Source organism: Vulpes vulpes, chromosome 1 (genome assembly GCF_048418805.1).
Source record: "Vulpes vulpes isolate BD-2025 chromosome 1, VulVul3, whole genome shotgun sequence".
In the NCBI taxonomy this organism is placed as follows: Eukaryota; Metazoa; Chordata; class Mammalia; order Carnivora; family Canidae; genus Vulpes; species Vulpes vulpes.
Window position 1 is genome coordinate 193,068,059 of NC_132780.1, and position 17,533 is coordinate 193,085,591.

The following is a 17,533-nucleotide window of genomic DNA, read 5'->3' on the forward strand; positions in this document are numbered from 1 at the left end:
TGAAATTTAATACTATATTAGCTAATTCATTCCATAAACATTTGCTGATAGCTTATTATGTTCCTGGTACTATACTAATGCAACTAGTACTAATGACCTTATAAAGATAAACGATATTACTTTGTTACTGACCACTTAACAAGGTTAATGCATAGATGAGCTGCATGACCTTGGGCCAGCCATATCACCTCTTCCACCCTCAGTTTATCTAGGTAGGAGACATTTGCATTTTATCAACAGTAAGCCCCATGACCAGAAATACCTAAATGTGTAGCTGTATACATTCTTTATTCATAACAATTGTAAGGATGATGCCAAAATATGGGTTTCTTTCAGTAGCAATAAAGTGATTCAAAAATAGAGTTCACTTTTGTTTTTAAAGATTTTATATTTATTTATTCATGAGAGACAGAAAGAGAGAGAGATGCAGAGGCAGAAGCAGGCTCCCCGCAGAGCAGGGAGCCCAATAAGGAACTCAATCCCAGGACCCTGGGATCATGACCCAAGCCAAAGGCAGATGCTTAACCAACTGAGCCACCCAGGTGCCCATGAGTTTACTTTTTAAATGAAAGTGCATGGTTCTTGGCTTACTATTCACCACCGAATAATGATAATCATTCACTGATTTACACCATGATTAGCTTCCTGAAAAAGTGGCAGATAATTTAAAATGCTTACACCAAAATGAAACTTTTCATAAGAAATCAAGGGAAAAAAGAGAGAGGCTTTCCAGCAGGTTATAAAAAAGTTGGTTAAGTATCTTGCATTATTACAAAAACTGTAAATAGTTGCCGGGAATTGAATGCTTAGTCATGAAAGAAAGTAATTCCAACAGTACTGTACAGCAGTTAGTTGCTTTATTTTTCACTTTCTCCAATGTAGGAATGCCTGTACATGAAGTCTGTTGTACTTAGATGTTCCACACTTAGCAGCACTGTTACACTTTGTTCTGAAAACTTCTCAGAGAGAATTATGTCTGCCATTTCAGTGATGTGCTCACTTTTCCCCATGCGGCTGATAACCTCCATTTTGCTTTCACTGCTTCTTCCTTTGGTGGCACTCTCAGTGATGTTAAGTGATATTTTCCAAGTGTGATTTTACTTAACAGCTAATCCCACCTTTGAGAAACACAAGTTCACAATGTGAAAACTTCAGAATGCCAGAATCATGGTACATTATTTCATTCAACTGAAAGGATGCTGCGGGCTAGAACACTGCCTAATACCATCAACTTTCGAGCCTACAGTAAGAACTGTATTTTATATCACGACACGCTATATGCACACATGCATATGTATAAAAATGAGTGAAAATTTTTGTAAAACAAAAATTTCATTATTGCCCTATTTTCTACTGTGTTCCATTAAAAAAAAAGTGTTCATAGTGATTTGCTATTGTGATTTCACTACCACCAATAAACACCATGTGATCTGTACTTTGAAATATTACTTTGTGTTATGCTGATATGTGTCATGTATAGCTCATACCTTGGTTAGGCACCTTAACACCTTAACAGGGTCCCCAAATTTTTGACAGGCAGTTTACATTACTCTTCTGTTATAAAGGTGTTGATTTCTTTATTATTTTATTTCAAAAACATTTAAATTAATAGAATTGAAACAGAGGCAGAAGGCAGGTTAAAACAGAATTGTTCTTGGGTCCTATGGGGTATAGTGTTAGGATGCAATTCCAACTTGTATATATAATTAATATGGACTCTTAGCTTTCATCTTACTAGATTCATGAAAAAAAAATTAGTTTAGACCACATCTGACCAGAGTTAAAAATTCCAGGATTTTTCCAAGATTCACAAACACATCTTGCAAATTCCAGGGATCCCATGTCTTTCAGATACATAGTTCAATTTTTAGTTCAATTAGTTCCTTTTCAAACTGGGCTACACTAAAAGACAGATGTTTGTAATTTAGAGACATCCCAAGGTTTGCTTCAAAGGCAGCCACAGAAATAAAAGCATGACTCATATGCATTAAAATCCATGCATCTTGTCTAAAACTGTAATTGTATTTCTTCCAAATACGTTTGCAGCTCTTCAAAATCTGTGAATCAATGGAATTCTAAAAATAACTGGCTCTACTGGTACTGTGTTCTAAAAAATTAGGTAATCCTTTTTCCCCCTCCTTCAAAGAAATCAGGTTATAGAAACTTGAGACTGGCTGTATTGTACTTTTGAATAAAAAATGAATACCCTTGGGTTAGAAATTCCCCAATCTATAGAGATACAATTGGCTTTCTTTCTTTCTTTTTTTTTTTTTTTTGGTTGATATAATTTACATGAAGACTGAAAATAGGTGATACAATTGGCTTTTCAACTGGTATTTCCAAGGCTTAACACAATGCACACAAAAATTTTTCTTGCACTGCCAATGCTTTTTCCAATAGATGAATGAGTTGTACAAATCATAGCTATTTTAAAATAAATTTGCAAAACTATTACTTTGTTTAATCACTATTTTCAGAAATTTACATTTGCATATCACCTTATGGCTTTTAAAATATGCATATATATATATATCTAGATCTTAGATATTTATAAAAGATTTTCAAATCTCTAATACATTTCTCAGTTTATAAACAACTTTTTCTTGATTCCTTCGTTTTTCTTCCTATTTCACGACATTTTCAGGATCTAAACGTATTGCAAGTTTAGACTCTTTCCTACAACACCAAGAATTGTAGACTATTGCCGTCAGTAAGGATATGGAGATGGAATTAATGCCTTTATTTTACAGATGAGGAAACTAAGAAAACAGGTTGTCTCTATTTAATAGTTATTTCTCTAAAATGTTTCATAAAGCTCCTATTGATGTTTGTATTGAAATATTTATTCCAATATTTTAAAACTACTAGTTGTTTAAGATACTATAAATTTCAATACTGGTAACTGCAAAATTGCTGGCAAAAAAAGGTATCATGGTTCTTACATGGTTTCTTCGAGTTCTACTACAGTTAAGCATGAGGATTTGGAGCCAGATTGCCTATATTTAAACAGCAGCTCTACTGTTTCCTCAAGGAAATTACTTAACCCTTTCCTGTGCCTTGGGAGAGATCAATACACACAAAGCACCTACAATGGTGTCTACTACATAGTAAGCATTCATAAATATAAGTTGTTCATATTATTTTGTAAATGTTTTGTACTAATTTTAATAAATATTAAATATTCTACATCATGAAGTTTCTAATTTCACTTGAAAAATGGAATATTAATACACTTAGAGACTACATGCCTGGCTGGCTCAGTCAGTAGGGCATGCGACTTTTGATATTAGGGTCATGAGTTCAGGCCTCATGTTGGGCATAGAGCTTACTTTAAAAAAAAGACATTAGATAGACAGTCTGGAGAAAAAAGATGAATGATCTAAACTAGAATTCTGAGATAAAATGAACCATCCAACATTAAATGGCGAATTAAGAAAAAAAAAAAAGGCAGAGATAGAAACTAGGTCCATAGACTTCTCCTTCTTAGTTCTTTCCACTTATGTGGCTTTATAGGTCATCTCTAAGGAGTATAAAATAGGTAAGTGCTACACAACTCAACACACCATGAAAACATAAGTGATCCACACAGAAGTGAAAGCTGAAGCAGCTTAGGAATGACATAGTTAATCCAATATTCTAAATATGAAAAACAGGAAAACTATCCTTTAAAAATCAAAGATTGGCCATACAGTATAGTTTTGGTGTTTACCCATGTCTGACTAACTTGCTATTATGCACATTGAAAATGGCCCCAGAACAAAGACAATTAAGCCACATGAATAACAACAAACAATGCATTTTCCAAAATGTTTAAAAAGAAACTTCCTTGGCACAGTCATACTTTCCAACAAACTCACTTTAATGTTTTCACAGTTTACAATATCAGAAATGACCTCAGGGTCAGGCATTTGTCAGTTAATGGCCTGTTGGGCTTAATGGCCTTCAGCTTTGCCTTGGGCACACAAGTCCTCCAGTAGGTCATTAACTGCCAGGAAAAGGCTCTTCCCCAATCACTATTGCTAAATAAATAAAATTTGCTCCTGGGTTAAGGACTCATAGCCAACTTTGGCTTAGGGTGATTTTTTTCCATGAGTATTTACAACTCTGAGGAATCAGGAAAATGATGGAAATGCTAAAACCAAAATTATATCAGTACAACTGAGCTATATATGGCTACTAATGACAAGTAGCCACATGGATCCCTTTGAATGCTCTTACCTGTTCTTCTGCTTATGGTGTTCAAATTTGGTATCAATCTAATACAACCAGGCACTGGATTACAAATGCACCACATTTTGGAATTTTATATTTAAGTCAGTTGTTTGGAGCTCCAGCCTTTTTTTCCCCAACATTTGACGTTATAAATGGTAGGTAGGTTCCCAGGGCAGCCCACTAAAGCTTGGTTAGACCAAACCTTAGAAATGCCACGTACTTAAAATAGAAAATAAAATAGAAAACCAGAATCTTATAATACCTGCAATTAAACAAAACAGGAAAACAAAACTAAATAGGAAAAAAAATTTTTTTTTTTAAATTTTTATTTATTTATGATAGTCACAGAGAGAGAGAGGCAGAGACACAGGCAGAGGGAGAAGTAGGCTCCATGCACCGGGAGCCCGATGTGGGATTCGATCCCGGGTCTCCAGGATCGCGCCCTGGGCCAAAGGCAAGCGCCAAACCACTGCGCCACCCAGGGATCCCAGGAAAAAATTTTTAAATGGCCTTTAAACATTGACAGTTATAGGGAAATCTGGTTTAATGAGATAATGAGGGTAGAGCAATGGTTCTTTCTCATATCTTTTTCATTTCTAATTATATAATTTTCCTTATTCTTAACAAAAGACCATTCCAAGCTTTACTCTGTTTGCCAACTCCTAACTAAAGTTTTTCGGCTGATTTTTCTTTTGAAAGTAGCACAGAGAAGGCAAAAAGATGGATAACAATTTTTCTGAAATATCAGGCAAGATAAAGAATGAAAAATGAGAAGAAAAGGGTTGAAGAGGATGTGTATACACTCTAGGGATTGCCTGAGATAAAATTAACTGATTTGTGAACAGAAAGAGACAAAGAAAGAAGCATCGAGGACAAATCTATGGGATAAAGAAAGGATGAATGAAGAGATGTGAGGTCAGGTAGCTGACAATGTAGAAGAAGGAATCTGTTGGGCAACTACTCAGTACTTTTGTTAACTCCTAACTCAGGAGGTTCCTTGAGGAAAATCATAGAAAGGCAAAAGGTACTTTTGTACCTTTTGTACTGAATAACTCGAGCTGAAAAGTAGATTTTTTTTCCTCCCTCTGACTTGAAGTATACTATAAGATTACCATAATCAATGTATTTCTACCTCTCATGGCCAACCATGGTGTGGGGTTCAACTCTACCCATTTAGAGAATATATTTTTGTAGAACCCAGACTTTTTTTTAACCGGGCTTCTTTGAATGCCAGGCATATGGAAGAAATTCCCTTCCCTGTCACCAGTTTTCTGGTTGACAGACACTCAGAGAAGTGTCCATTTTGCCTGATGGCATTTGACCTTCTTATGGCAAAAAGACTTTATTCCATTGTTTTATGGCACCCAAAGGGCAAAGTTCAAGTTTTTAATGAGATCATAAATTTTAAAAGAACATAATATTGTATTCTTGTTGCTAGTACACTTCTCAAACACTAACCATTTATCATTTTTGCTTTAAAGATCAAGGAAGTGGTTTAGAATGGATATAATGTCTGTTTAATAGGTAGCCGTGTTAGCAAATTATAAGAAACTGGAAAAATCTGGGGATTTTGAAATTGTAATTTTATGATGGCATCTTGGCTTTAATTGATAGGGAGGATAGCTGCTTTTATTGCTAGAACATATGACACCCCACTTACCTTCTGCACGCATTTACTCTAGTCATGAAAATCTATACTTGAGTGGGCTATGTGTAGAAAAGAACATTAGGGATCCCTGGGTGGCGCAGCGGTTTAGCGCCTGCCTTTGGCCCAGGGCGCGATCCTGGAGACCCAGGATCGAATCCCACGTTGGGCTCCCGGTGCATGGAGCCTGCTTCTCCCTCTGCCTATGTCTCTGCCTCTCTCTCTCTGTGTGACTATCATAAATAAATAAAAATTAAAAAAAAAAGAACATTAATCTTGGGTGTCAGACTAAAGAGGCTAAAAGTTATTAATAATTTCTATAAGTAAAATAGTGTACACAAGATCACAATGTCTATTTTAAATGAATATGATAGAGAAAATCTCAAATTTCATATGATATAGCATGTTTCTAGGTTTCACTTTTCTTTTTTTTTTTTAAGGTAGGCTTTACACCCAAAATGGGGCTTGAACTCTGGACCATAAGAATAAGAGTGGCATGCTCTATTGACTGAGCCAGTTAGCCACCTCTAAATTTTTCTTTCTTTCTTTTTTTTTTTTTTAAGATTTTATTTATTTATTCATGAGAGAGAGAAAGAGGCAGAAACATAGGCAGAGGGAGAAACAGGTTCCCTGTGGGAAGCCTGATGTGGGACTTGATCCCAGAAACCCAGGATCACGCCCTGAGCCAAAGGCAGATGCTCAACTACTGAGCCACCCAGGCCCCTGCCCCTTTTTTTAAGAAGAGAGAGAGTGCACATGCATGGGGGGGGGGGGGTGGATACAGAAGGAGAAGGAGAGAGCATCTTAAGCAGGCTCCATGCCCAGCATGAAGCCTGATGTGAGGCTCAATGTCACAACCCCGAGATCATGACCTGAGCTGAATCAAGAGCTTAATTGACTGAAGCCAGGAGCCCCAGGTTTCACTTTTTAATGTGAAATTGAAAGCAGAATTAATATAACAGATAATACAAACGTCAAGTAACCAATACCAGTCTCTTTATTAAAATATATAGATGACGTAAAAGGGGGGAGATTTATATGCATAAATTGAGCATTATTTATACAAACAAAATTCTTCCTTGTAAACAACATATTTATGCCTTTAGGAAAACAAAGTTAACATAAGGAAATACATCAGCTATGTAAGGAGTACATCTGTGCCCTGGTTATTTAGAAATATAAATCACTAATGCTTAATAGAACAGCCCCCAAGACTGACATCATAATGTTCTGGGATGTTCAGATGAGAGCCAGGCTAACTTGCAATCTCCCACCTGATGTATATAATGATAGGTCCATTACATGAAAATGACTATAAAAGTAGAAAAAAATAGCATGGTGAATTCAGTTTTTTAAAGACTACGGTTATCACTATACATGTAAAATAAAGGACTTAAAAAAAAAAAGTGACAGGTAGCAATCCACACAGCCTTATTTGTACTGTGGCTTAATCCTAAAGTACAGATCCAGTCTACAAAATAAACAGGGACCTGAAAAAAGCCTCTAATGGTCAGCCAGATTTCTAAATTATAGTGCTTTTCCATTTCATGTTTTTTCCCCAATTATTCATTCAGCATGTCTCACTGATAGCTTGATGCTCAGACACTAAAATTTTAGATTCTGGTATGACCCCATCATTTCAGGATTCAGTGATGTTCTACATGCACACAATATAGAGCAACTTATTATTTCAATGGAGTCAGGGAATTTATGGCTTAAAAAAAGGCATTCTAAGGTCTCTAAGTCTAGGGTATGTGTACAGTGAAGTACTAAAACAAGAAAGTGGACCTTAGCTCCCATAGTGAAAATGAATGAAAATTCAAACAGTAATTTTTAAACTCATTCTTGAATTCAAAATCTTGTTAATTCACATTTCTGTGACTAGAGCCATAAAATAAGAAGACAATTACCAGAGGATTAATATACCAATTTCTATACTTAGAGATATTTAAAAATCTAAGTGTTACCTAAGGCAATTACCTTGAAGACCCCTAAATATCTTCAGGGAAAAGCCAAAGGGAGAATAATTGACTTTGCTAATTTTACCCTTGGCAATTATAAAACAGCTCTGAATTTCTTATGACTGCAGAACCCTTCATCTATGGTCTGCCCCAGGAGAAGTGTAGACATAAACACATAACACAGAAATTCAGACAAGAATCCAGTAACACAACAAAATAAAAAATTGGTAGAATAAATGTCATAAAAAATTAAAGTTGCTACAAATACACTGACTTTAATTACCAAGTTAAATACACATCCTCAAAAAAAAAAAAAGCTGTCACTGTGAAAAAACTGACATACTATATACAGATATTCTGTATTAATTTCTATTTGCTCCCTCACTGTTCTGGTCTCTCTTTTTATTGCTATTGCTGACAAATTTTTCTTTTATTTTTTTGGGGGGAAGTATACTTGACATACAATATCCTGTTAGTTTTAGGTGTATATTATAGTGATGCAATACATTTTAAAAAATATTTATTTATTTTAGAGAGAGAGAGAGAGAGAGACAGCGGGCCAAGTGGAGGAGCAGAAGAAGGGGAGAGAGAGAGAATCTTTAAGCAGACTGCACCAAGTGCAGAGACAGACACAGGGCTCAATCTCACAACCCTGAGGTCACAACCTGAACTGAAACCGAGAGTCTGACGCTCAGTTAACTGTGCCACCCAGGTGCCCTTGTGGAATTTTTATACATTGCAAAATAATCCATACAGTAAGTCTAGTTATTATCTGTCACCATACAAAGTTATTACAATATTATTGTATTCTTTATGCTTAACATTACATCCCTATCTATAACTTACTTATTTTATAACTGGAAGTTTACCTCTTAATCCCCTTTACCTATTTTGCCTACCTCAACCCCTTCCGTTTTGGAAACCAAGAGCTTGTTTCTTGTATCTATGAGTCTGTTTCCGTTCTGTTTGTTCATTGGTTTTGTTTTGTTTTTTTTAGATTCCACATATAAGTGAGATTATACGACATTTGTCTTTCTTTGTTTGACTTACTTCACTTGGCATAATATCCTCTAGGTCCATCCATGTTGTCATAATGGCAAGATTTCATTCTTTTCTATGGCTGAGTAATATCCATACACAAACACACACACACACACACTCATATATATGGCATATGGTATGTATACCACACCTTCTTTATTTTTTTTATTTTTTTAAATTTTTTTAAAATTTTATTTATTTATGATAGTCACACAGAGAGAGAGAGAGAGGCAGAGACACAGGCAGAGGGAGAAGCAGGCTCCATGCACCGGGAGCCCGACGTGTGATTCGATCCCAGGTCTCCAGGATCCCGCCCTGGGCCAAAGGCAGGCGCTAAACCACTGCGCCACCCAGGAATCCCCCCACACCTTCTTTACCTGTTCATCTATTGACAATGCTTCTTACAAGAGAAAATTAAAACATCATTAAATAGAAATCGAACTTTACTAAGGCATTAACTACCTGTATAAAACTTTAAAAAACTTAATGTTGCCCCAAAGACATATTTATCACTACCTCCTGCTCCACCTAAAAAATGCTTATTAATGATTAGTAGTATCCTTAATCAACTTAAGCTTCTGAGAACTCATATAAGAAAATTAGTTTACTTCTGAGACATAACTTTACTTTCCTCAAAAAAAAAAAAAAACTGTCAAGTATTTAAATGAAAGGAACTGGTTCTGAGTATGAAGATTTGCCTTATCAAAGAGAAGTCTTGACTTTTTTTTTTTTTTTTAATTTTTTTATTTATTTATTTATGATAGGCACACAGTGAGAGAGAGAGAGAGAGGCAGAGACACAGGCAGAGGGAGAAGCAGGCTCCATGCACCGGGAGCCTGATGTGGGATTCGATCCCGGGTCTCCAGGATCGCGCCCTGGGCCAAAGGCAGGCGCTAAACCGCTGCGCCACCCAGGGATCCCCAAGTCTTGACTTTCAAGAGCTTTGTTACCCCTATAATCTCCTCAGTTTAAACTACTATTCACATGGCTTGGAAACCATCTATTATGATTAAAACAGAGCTACTGGAAGACTAGATTTGTAGAAGATCAATTATGGACCCCTGGACGTGGTACTCAAGGTCTTTCACAAAAACTGATCCCTGATCCAGTGAAGCATCTTTTGAAATTGACCTTCATCGAACTTGCAAACTTTGAAGAATAAGGGACAAAAAGATCCTTTTTTGGATGAATAGAATGGTTGCATAGAATAAAGGCTTCAATTCAACACATAACTATCAAATTAAAACAAAACAAAAAACAAAAAAAACCCCAACAAAACAAAACAAAACAATTTACCATGGCCTAAAAAGGAAAAAAAAAAATCCTCACCAGAAAGGGTCAATAAAATGAAAATCTAAAAATGCAAAACCTGTGCAGAGACCATGAAGGTATTAGGGCTCACTGAAGAGGGAAGAAATGCAGAATCATTCTTATTTCAAGGAGAAGCTTCAGGCTCAACTGTTTGCTTGGATATGCTGTTTTTGGTGTGTGTGTGTGTGTGTGTGTGTGTGTGTGTGTTTGAATCAAATACTGCCACTGAAATCCAGTGCCTAATGGAGCAGATGGTGGAGGTCTTAGACTCTGGAACATTTATAGTGATGCTTCTGAATGCAAAACACTAAGAGTGGATTTCACAAACTACGAAACTGAATTGATTTTGATGGGAGTAAAGCCTCCATTTTCTCTGAACTTGAACTACACTGAAAGAAAGAATGTGTGGACGATACAAGCTAGCTAAGAAAAAGGAAGCCTCATTCCCATAAATGAGTGGTTAAAGCAAGTGAATGTTTGTGTCATTACAGTGTGATTATATTTGTGTGAAATACCACCATCTAAACCTTATATAAGATTTCAACAGAATAGTTTAAAGTAAGTTAAAACTAATAATTAGAGAAGACAGAAATTTTTCTAAAGGCAGTAAGCCTTGCTTTTAATGTAGGGGCCAGGCTGAGGCTAATTACCGAAATGTGGATCTAGTTACTAAACCCTATCTCTTCTTAGGTATGTGAGTCTAATCCATGAGTGGCCAGTGTGTGTGACTACAGCTAATCATGTGCGGCACCAGGCACCCAGAAACTACACCAAGCCTGTATTTTCTGAGGCCTGCTCCCTCTCCAAGACCCAGAGTTCATCACAGACCACAATAGGTACGGTCAAGAGGAAAGATGGATGATATAGTCACAGTGTGGCTCTCAAAGGCAATGGATCAATCATCCTTCCACTAACATATGAATTCTGGTAAAGGAGAGAATTTAGTGAGACCCATCAAAGTAGACTATACACATAGAAAATAGAGCAATTCGAGGATAAATAAAAATAAAAGGATGGCCAAATGGTAATAAATCTCTGGCAGGAGATTTGAGATTCTCTATTATTCTATTTTATATAACCAATTCATTTCTTTTGCAGTTTTTTTTTAAAGATTTATTTATTTATTTATGAGAGAGAGAGAGAGAGAGAGAGAGAGAGAGAGAGACGTGGAGACACAGGCAGAGGGAGAAGCAGTCTCCATGCTGGGAGCCCGACGCGGTCCTCGATCCTGGTACTCCAGGATCGCGCCCTGTGCCAAAGGCAGGCGCGAAACCGCTGAGCCACCCAGGGATCCCCCTGTAACCAATTAATTTCTATATGAATATAAACTATATATTTAAGGCACCTTACCATTTTTTCCCTAAAAATCAGCAGGCCCATCTCATGAAAATATGTGCCAGCCAAAAGTCTGACGAGAAGATAGAGCAGAATGCTATCTGTGTCCCACTATCTTTATCTGTATCTTCCAGAGTTTTGGCTGGGCACATGGCTACCCACAAGAAAGTTTACATTTCCTAGTCTCCCCTATAAGTAGGTGTGGCCATATCATTAAATTCTGGCCAGGAGGTAAGCAGAATGATCTTTTTTTTTTTTTTTTAAGATTTTATTTATTTATTCATGGGAGACACGGAGAGAGAGGCAGAGACATAGGCAGAGGGAGAAGCAGGCTCCCTGCAGGGAGCCCAATGTGGGACTCAATCCCAGGACCCTGGGATCATACCCTGAGCCAAAGGCAGATGCTCAACCACTTGAGTCACCCAGGTGTTCCTAAGCAGAATGATCTTAAGTAACTTCTGAGAAATGTCTTTAAAGTGGTGATACTATATAATTTATCACCCAAACTCAGACACCTAAAAGTAAAAGGGAGTGCTAAAAAAAATTAAAATTTTATACTTGATTTTTGTCAAGATTTTATTTATTTATTTGACAGACAGAGAAGGACAGAGAGCAAATGTAGGTGGAGCATCAGACAGAGAGGGAAAAGCAGGGTCTCTGCTGTGTAGAGAGGATGACCCTGGGATCATGATCTGAGCTGAAGGCAGATGTTTAACCCACTGAGCCACCCAGGTGCCCCAATTTTATACTTTTCGAAACATGTATTTAGTTTTGTTTCCTTAAATTTTATTTAAATTCCATTAATTAACCTATAATATGTTCTTGGTTTCAGAGGCAGAGGTCAGTGATTCATCAGTGTTATGTAACACCCAGTGCTCATTATATCACAGACCCTCCTTAATGCCCATCAGCCAGTTACCTTGTCCTCCTACCTGACCCCCCCTCCAGTAACCCTCAGTTTGCTTCCTATGATTTAGAATCTCTTATGATTTGTCTCTGATTGAAACATGTATTTATTAACTAACAATTGACTTTATTATGTTGGTGGACTTGTTAACAAGTTCTCTTAAAAAACTATTTTCAAAAATGAAATTTAAAAACAAAGAAAAATAACATACATCCATGTACATGAAAACAAAAAACTTTATATTGGTTATCTGAATATTAAAAAATAGCTAGTAGAATAATTATTCTTGGTATATATTTACATAGTTTAACTATTTCTTAGCCACATTTGTCCCTAATATTGCGCAAATGGCATTTTTCTGAAGAATGTGCTTTTTTTTTTTTTTTAAAGAATTTAATTAATCTCTATATCCAACATGGGGCTTCAACCTACAACCCAGAGATCAAGAGTCACATGCCCTACCGATTGAGCCAGCCAGGTGTCCTGAAGAATGTGTTTTTAAAATACGGCACTTAAAAATAAAACTGCCAGCAGTATTCTTCACAGTTGCACTTTATGACTAATTTGAAATTATTCATACCTTCAATTGATTCTTACTGGCAGATCACAGTATTTTTTAATTGAGAGAATGCTCAATCTATAGATTCTGAGTTACCTGTAGGCTCTGAGCAAATTTGCTAAATGGAAGAGGAACTCCATTCTAATTATTTTTAAATATTGTAAAATGTAACTATTCTAGTCCAAATATTTTCAAGGTACTTGTCTTTGCTTCCTTCAGAGTAATTTTCTTTGACAAATATTTTTATAAGACAAAGCTTGTCAAATAAATTGCCTATATGATTCTTTTGAATGTTTTGCTAAAATTAGATGCTGCAAAATCTAGGCCTTCTCAATTTCATTTTATTCATGTGTGTGTGTATAATTTATTCAAAATAGGAACACTACCAAAAGATTCTTCTTACAAGGTGAGATATTCCAAATCACAATTACAGAACTGCAAATTTTAATCCTGGGTAGTATTTGAGATCTTACTATTTATTTTGTTCTCTTCCTCCCTTGCTTTTGTAAGGAAAAATTCCAATGGAATTTTCATTAACTGTAATTCATTAACTCTTTTCATTATAATTCCCTAAAAGTTTCATTTGGTGTTCTATTTGTTGAATGCTTGATTTAAGATTTTGAATGGATTCTGAGCAAGATGTCACCAAAACTTTGATGACTCATTCAATACCACTTTTGGTTATAAAGATTTTGAAAGTCTGATTAATGATAGGCGACAAAGACAGAAGGCACATATTGCTGTGCTGACCCTGTATTTTTGTACTCAATACAAAAATCCTCAAAATCTTAACAGTTCAAAGACTTGAACATTAAAGATACTTGTAAATTTTTATAACAATACTTTCTATTTTAATTAACAGAATGTTGACGCTTGTTTGGATGTGATTATGAATTATGGGTATGCCACAGCGAATTCCAACTATTCCATAGGTTTTGTAATGTAGTAAGAACATTGTTTTTATCACAACACTGTGTGTGCCTCACCAAAATGTGTACCTGTATTGTTATTATAAACTAATAATTTTATCTCCCATGTTGTACTTCCAGTGTGGGGCTTGAACTCTTGACCCTGAGATCAAGAATTGGATGCTTTACTGACTGAGCCAGCCAGGTGCCCCTTCCATGTTGCACTTTAAACTGAAGTTCCAATCTCACTCATAATGGCTTTACCTCTGATAGAATATACTTCCAAAAGCTTTACCTTGATTTCATGAATGGATGGAAAAAATAAAGCTTTTCCTGAATTAATTAAAATGATTTAATTTCTTAAAGTACCTGAAGACACTCAACTAAAATGGAATTATTTAGCTGTTTGCAAAGTTCTCTTCTGCCAACAAATGGAAAGTTATTGCTTACCCTTGACCACGTGCACATAAAAACTTGTAGTCGAAAATGAGTGAAATTAATTTAGAAAAATAGACATTTGTCTAAAAGTTAGGCTTCACAAAGTGGTATGAATATATACCTTCTGTAGCTATATATGTTAAGTTGTCATCTTCAGGAAATCTTCTGAAAGTAAATACTAACTTCGGAAATAGATCGTGATACTTTTTCAGCAGATCTGATGCTTCTTGTTTTCATGTGGCCAGTGATAACAGTATGGCCTCCATAGTGGCTAGTGAATGTTCACATTTTGTGTAAATATGCATTCCTTATCAACTTTCTCAGTATTTAAAAAAATGAAATATATAGTTTTTAGCTTATTGCTGCCAAGAGGGTTTATTGCAAAAACAAAGTGTTGCCAAACAATTAAACAGTTAGAGGTTTACATTATACAGGCAAGCGTGGTCAGTCTACTCTCTACCTTCTCTGATCAGCCTTGATTTTCCATAGATACTTCACTGATGTCCAACTTCCACCTTACTATGTTTCCCACTGAGCTTTTGGACTGGTACCTGGTGGCTTGGTGACTCTTGAAGGCCATGCACAGGCTGCATAGGTTAACCTAGACATTCAGCGTACTTTGTTCTATCAGCAATTGCCCTGCGTTCTGTCCTTGATTGGGAGGTGTCTGAAAGGGTTGGGAAAAGAGGTAAGTTATTGCTGGTTGTCCTCTAGATTTAATATCATGTTAACATGAGAGCACTCTCTCCACTGTACATGGGTCTCATATACTATTAGCCTACACTGGACAAAAACTGAGGCAGAGGTTGGAAGTATAAAGCAGACATCTACGAGACCTATCCTGGCTCATCCTAATGTAACTATTCATAATCGTTCTCTCTTAAAAATCCAGGACAAATGTTAAATCAGATGGGATTCTGGGTCAGCACTTAAGACTATCCTAAGCAAACCAGGATGTCCTCTCACTTCACCTTCAAGAGAAGGAGATCTGTCTTTCTCTGTACTTCCTCCTCCTCCTTTCCTGTGGAATGGAGTGAGAACATGATGGCAGCCATTTGAGGCCAAAAATAAAGCGTAAGATAGGGATGGCGGAGCAATAAGACAAAAAACATCTTGGTTCCTGAGTTTGTAGAATTAACCCCAGATTGCCTACTCCTGGATGTTTTTACATGAGAAAGAATAAATTCTATCTTGTTCAGGCCACTGTTATTTCATGACTAAACTGATTCAAACTCATATATAAGGAATATTTCTATCATCTTTCTAGAAAACAGCTTGGCAATATGTACCATCAAGAATGCTAAAAATGTTTAAACCCTTTGCACCACTTTTAGGTATTTATCTGAACAAAATAATCTGAAATGAGGGATATGGCTGTGTAAAGATGTTTACTGAAGATCTATTTATGACAATAAAAAATTAGAAGTGACTTAAATTCCCAAAACGAGAAATCTGTTAAATAAATGATATTACATCTAAATAGCTGAATATTACACAACCATTACAAAGTGTGTGAAAAATGTTAATAACGTAGGAGAATACCCACATTATAATATGATATAGGAAAAAACTGGCAGGATCAAAAAAAAAACCTTATGCATGTTAAGTTCTCATCTATGTTACAAAAAATTCACATATATAAAGGTAGGAGTAAGCAAACAAAAAGCTTGAAAGGAAACACATCGCAATAATAACTAACAGTGATTATCTCTGGATAGTGCGGTAAATAGGTAATATTTGTTTATATATCTTCTTTGTGTTAAATATTTGACAGTATTTTATAATTAACAAATAATTATAACCAGAAAAAAACAGAAGTTAATTTCAAAACTCCTTGCTAGCATTTACTGGTTTTACCTGGTGTTGACACTGCCACCATCATCATCAAAATTTTACTGAGCATCTATCTACATGTGGGGAATTGGGGCAGCAGGGTACACAGACCTCCAGAGCTCCAGCAGAGCCTCCTAAAAGCCATCCAGATACAAATAAACTGCCCAGTATTACCTTGGTATTTTGTAGCAGAGCTAGTCCGTTGCAGGCATTTGCTAGAAGAAAGTCTCCACTCAGGATAGCTATTTTATTTCCAAATTGCATGTCTTTCAGTGGTCCATCAGAAGATTGCAATTCATTTAAATTTACTATCCCACGATGTACGAGGAGAGCAGTATGGATAAGTTCTGTGATCTCTGCCAAACTTCTTTGACTAAAATATGAAGGTAAGATTTGTCTGAGTTTCAAGAATACCATCGTATTAGTAATGCCAGTTTTCAACAATAAAATATTTCAGTGACTAGTCTCTCTCTCTCTCTCTTTTTAAAATATTATTCCTTTTTAATGAAGTTTTTAATAGACGGCTCTCCACTGAGCAGTTTGGGATCTATAAGCAGATCTTGACATGTTCCTTCCGTATAACATTCCTCACCTTCCATCCCATGAATAGCCAGGATTTTCCAGAGAAGCTGGCCAGTGCGGCCACCCTCTACAGTTCCATTTAGATACTTGTTATTAGTATACCTTTCCCACCTCTGTGATTTTAGGATTACTGAAAATCCTTACTAGTACTTAATGAAACTCCAATTTAAGGGGAAACATAACCTGTGTCAGGAATTATGCTAAGCACTTTTATACATTATCTTTTTTAATCCTAATGCAAAGCTATGGTATTTACAGAGCTGAATAAAATGTGGTCTCCTTCCTTAAAGATCTTACATTTCAAAATAAAAACCAAGATATATACCTATAGTAGTAAATAAAACAGAGAAGGCCCTGGAGAAGTTTATAGTATAGTACTGTATCAGATGGGATATCAATAAATGTTTTTCTTTCCCTTTTTTAGAAAAAGACTTTATTTATGTATTTGATAGAGGAGAGAGAAAAGAGCACAAGTGGGAGGAAGGGGGAGAGGGAGAGGGAGAAGCAGCAGAGCCTGATGTGGGGCTTGATCCCATGACTCTGGGATCATGACCTGAGCCGAAGATAGACACTACCATCTGAGCGACCCAGGCACCCCAAAATGCTTCTTTTCTTATACTTTTCTATAGTTTATACATTTTCTACAATGACAAAAGTATTATTTTAATATCATAAAAATCCAAACAATTTCTAAAATATTTAAATTCCATAACCATCCTATGATAGGTATTAACTTCTCGTTATATGTGAGAAAATTGTTGCACACTGTTAAATGACTTTCCCAAAGGCACACAGTAACGT

The 17,533-nt window shown here is 36.0% G+C and overlaps 1 protein-coding gene across 1 annotated transcript in view; it reads right to left on the reverse strand.

Annotated features, from left to right (window-relative positions):
• PDSS2 (decaprenyl diphosphate synthase subunit 2) overlaps positions 1-17,533 on the reverse strand; it is a 253,935-nt gene that overhangs the window by 84,377 nt on the left and 152,025 nt on the right. Inside the window, exon 3 of the mRNA XM_026005773.2 lies at positions 16,325-16,523. Within this exon, the coding sequence (XP_025861558.1) occupies positions 16,325-16,523 (199 nt within the window). The remainder of the gene's footprint in view (positions 1-16,324; positions 16,524-17,533) is intronic.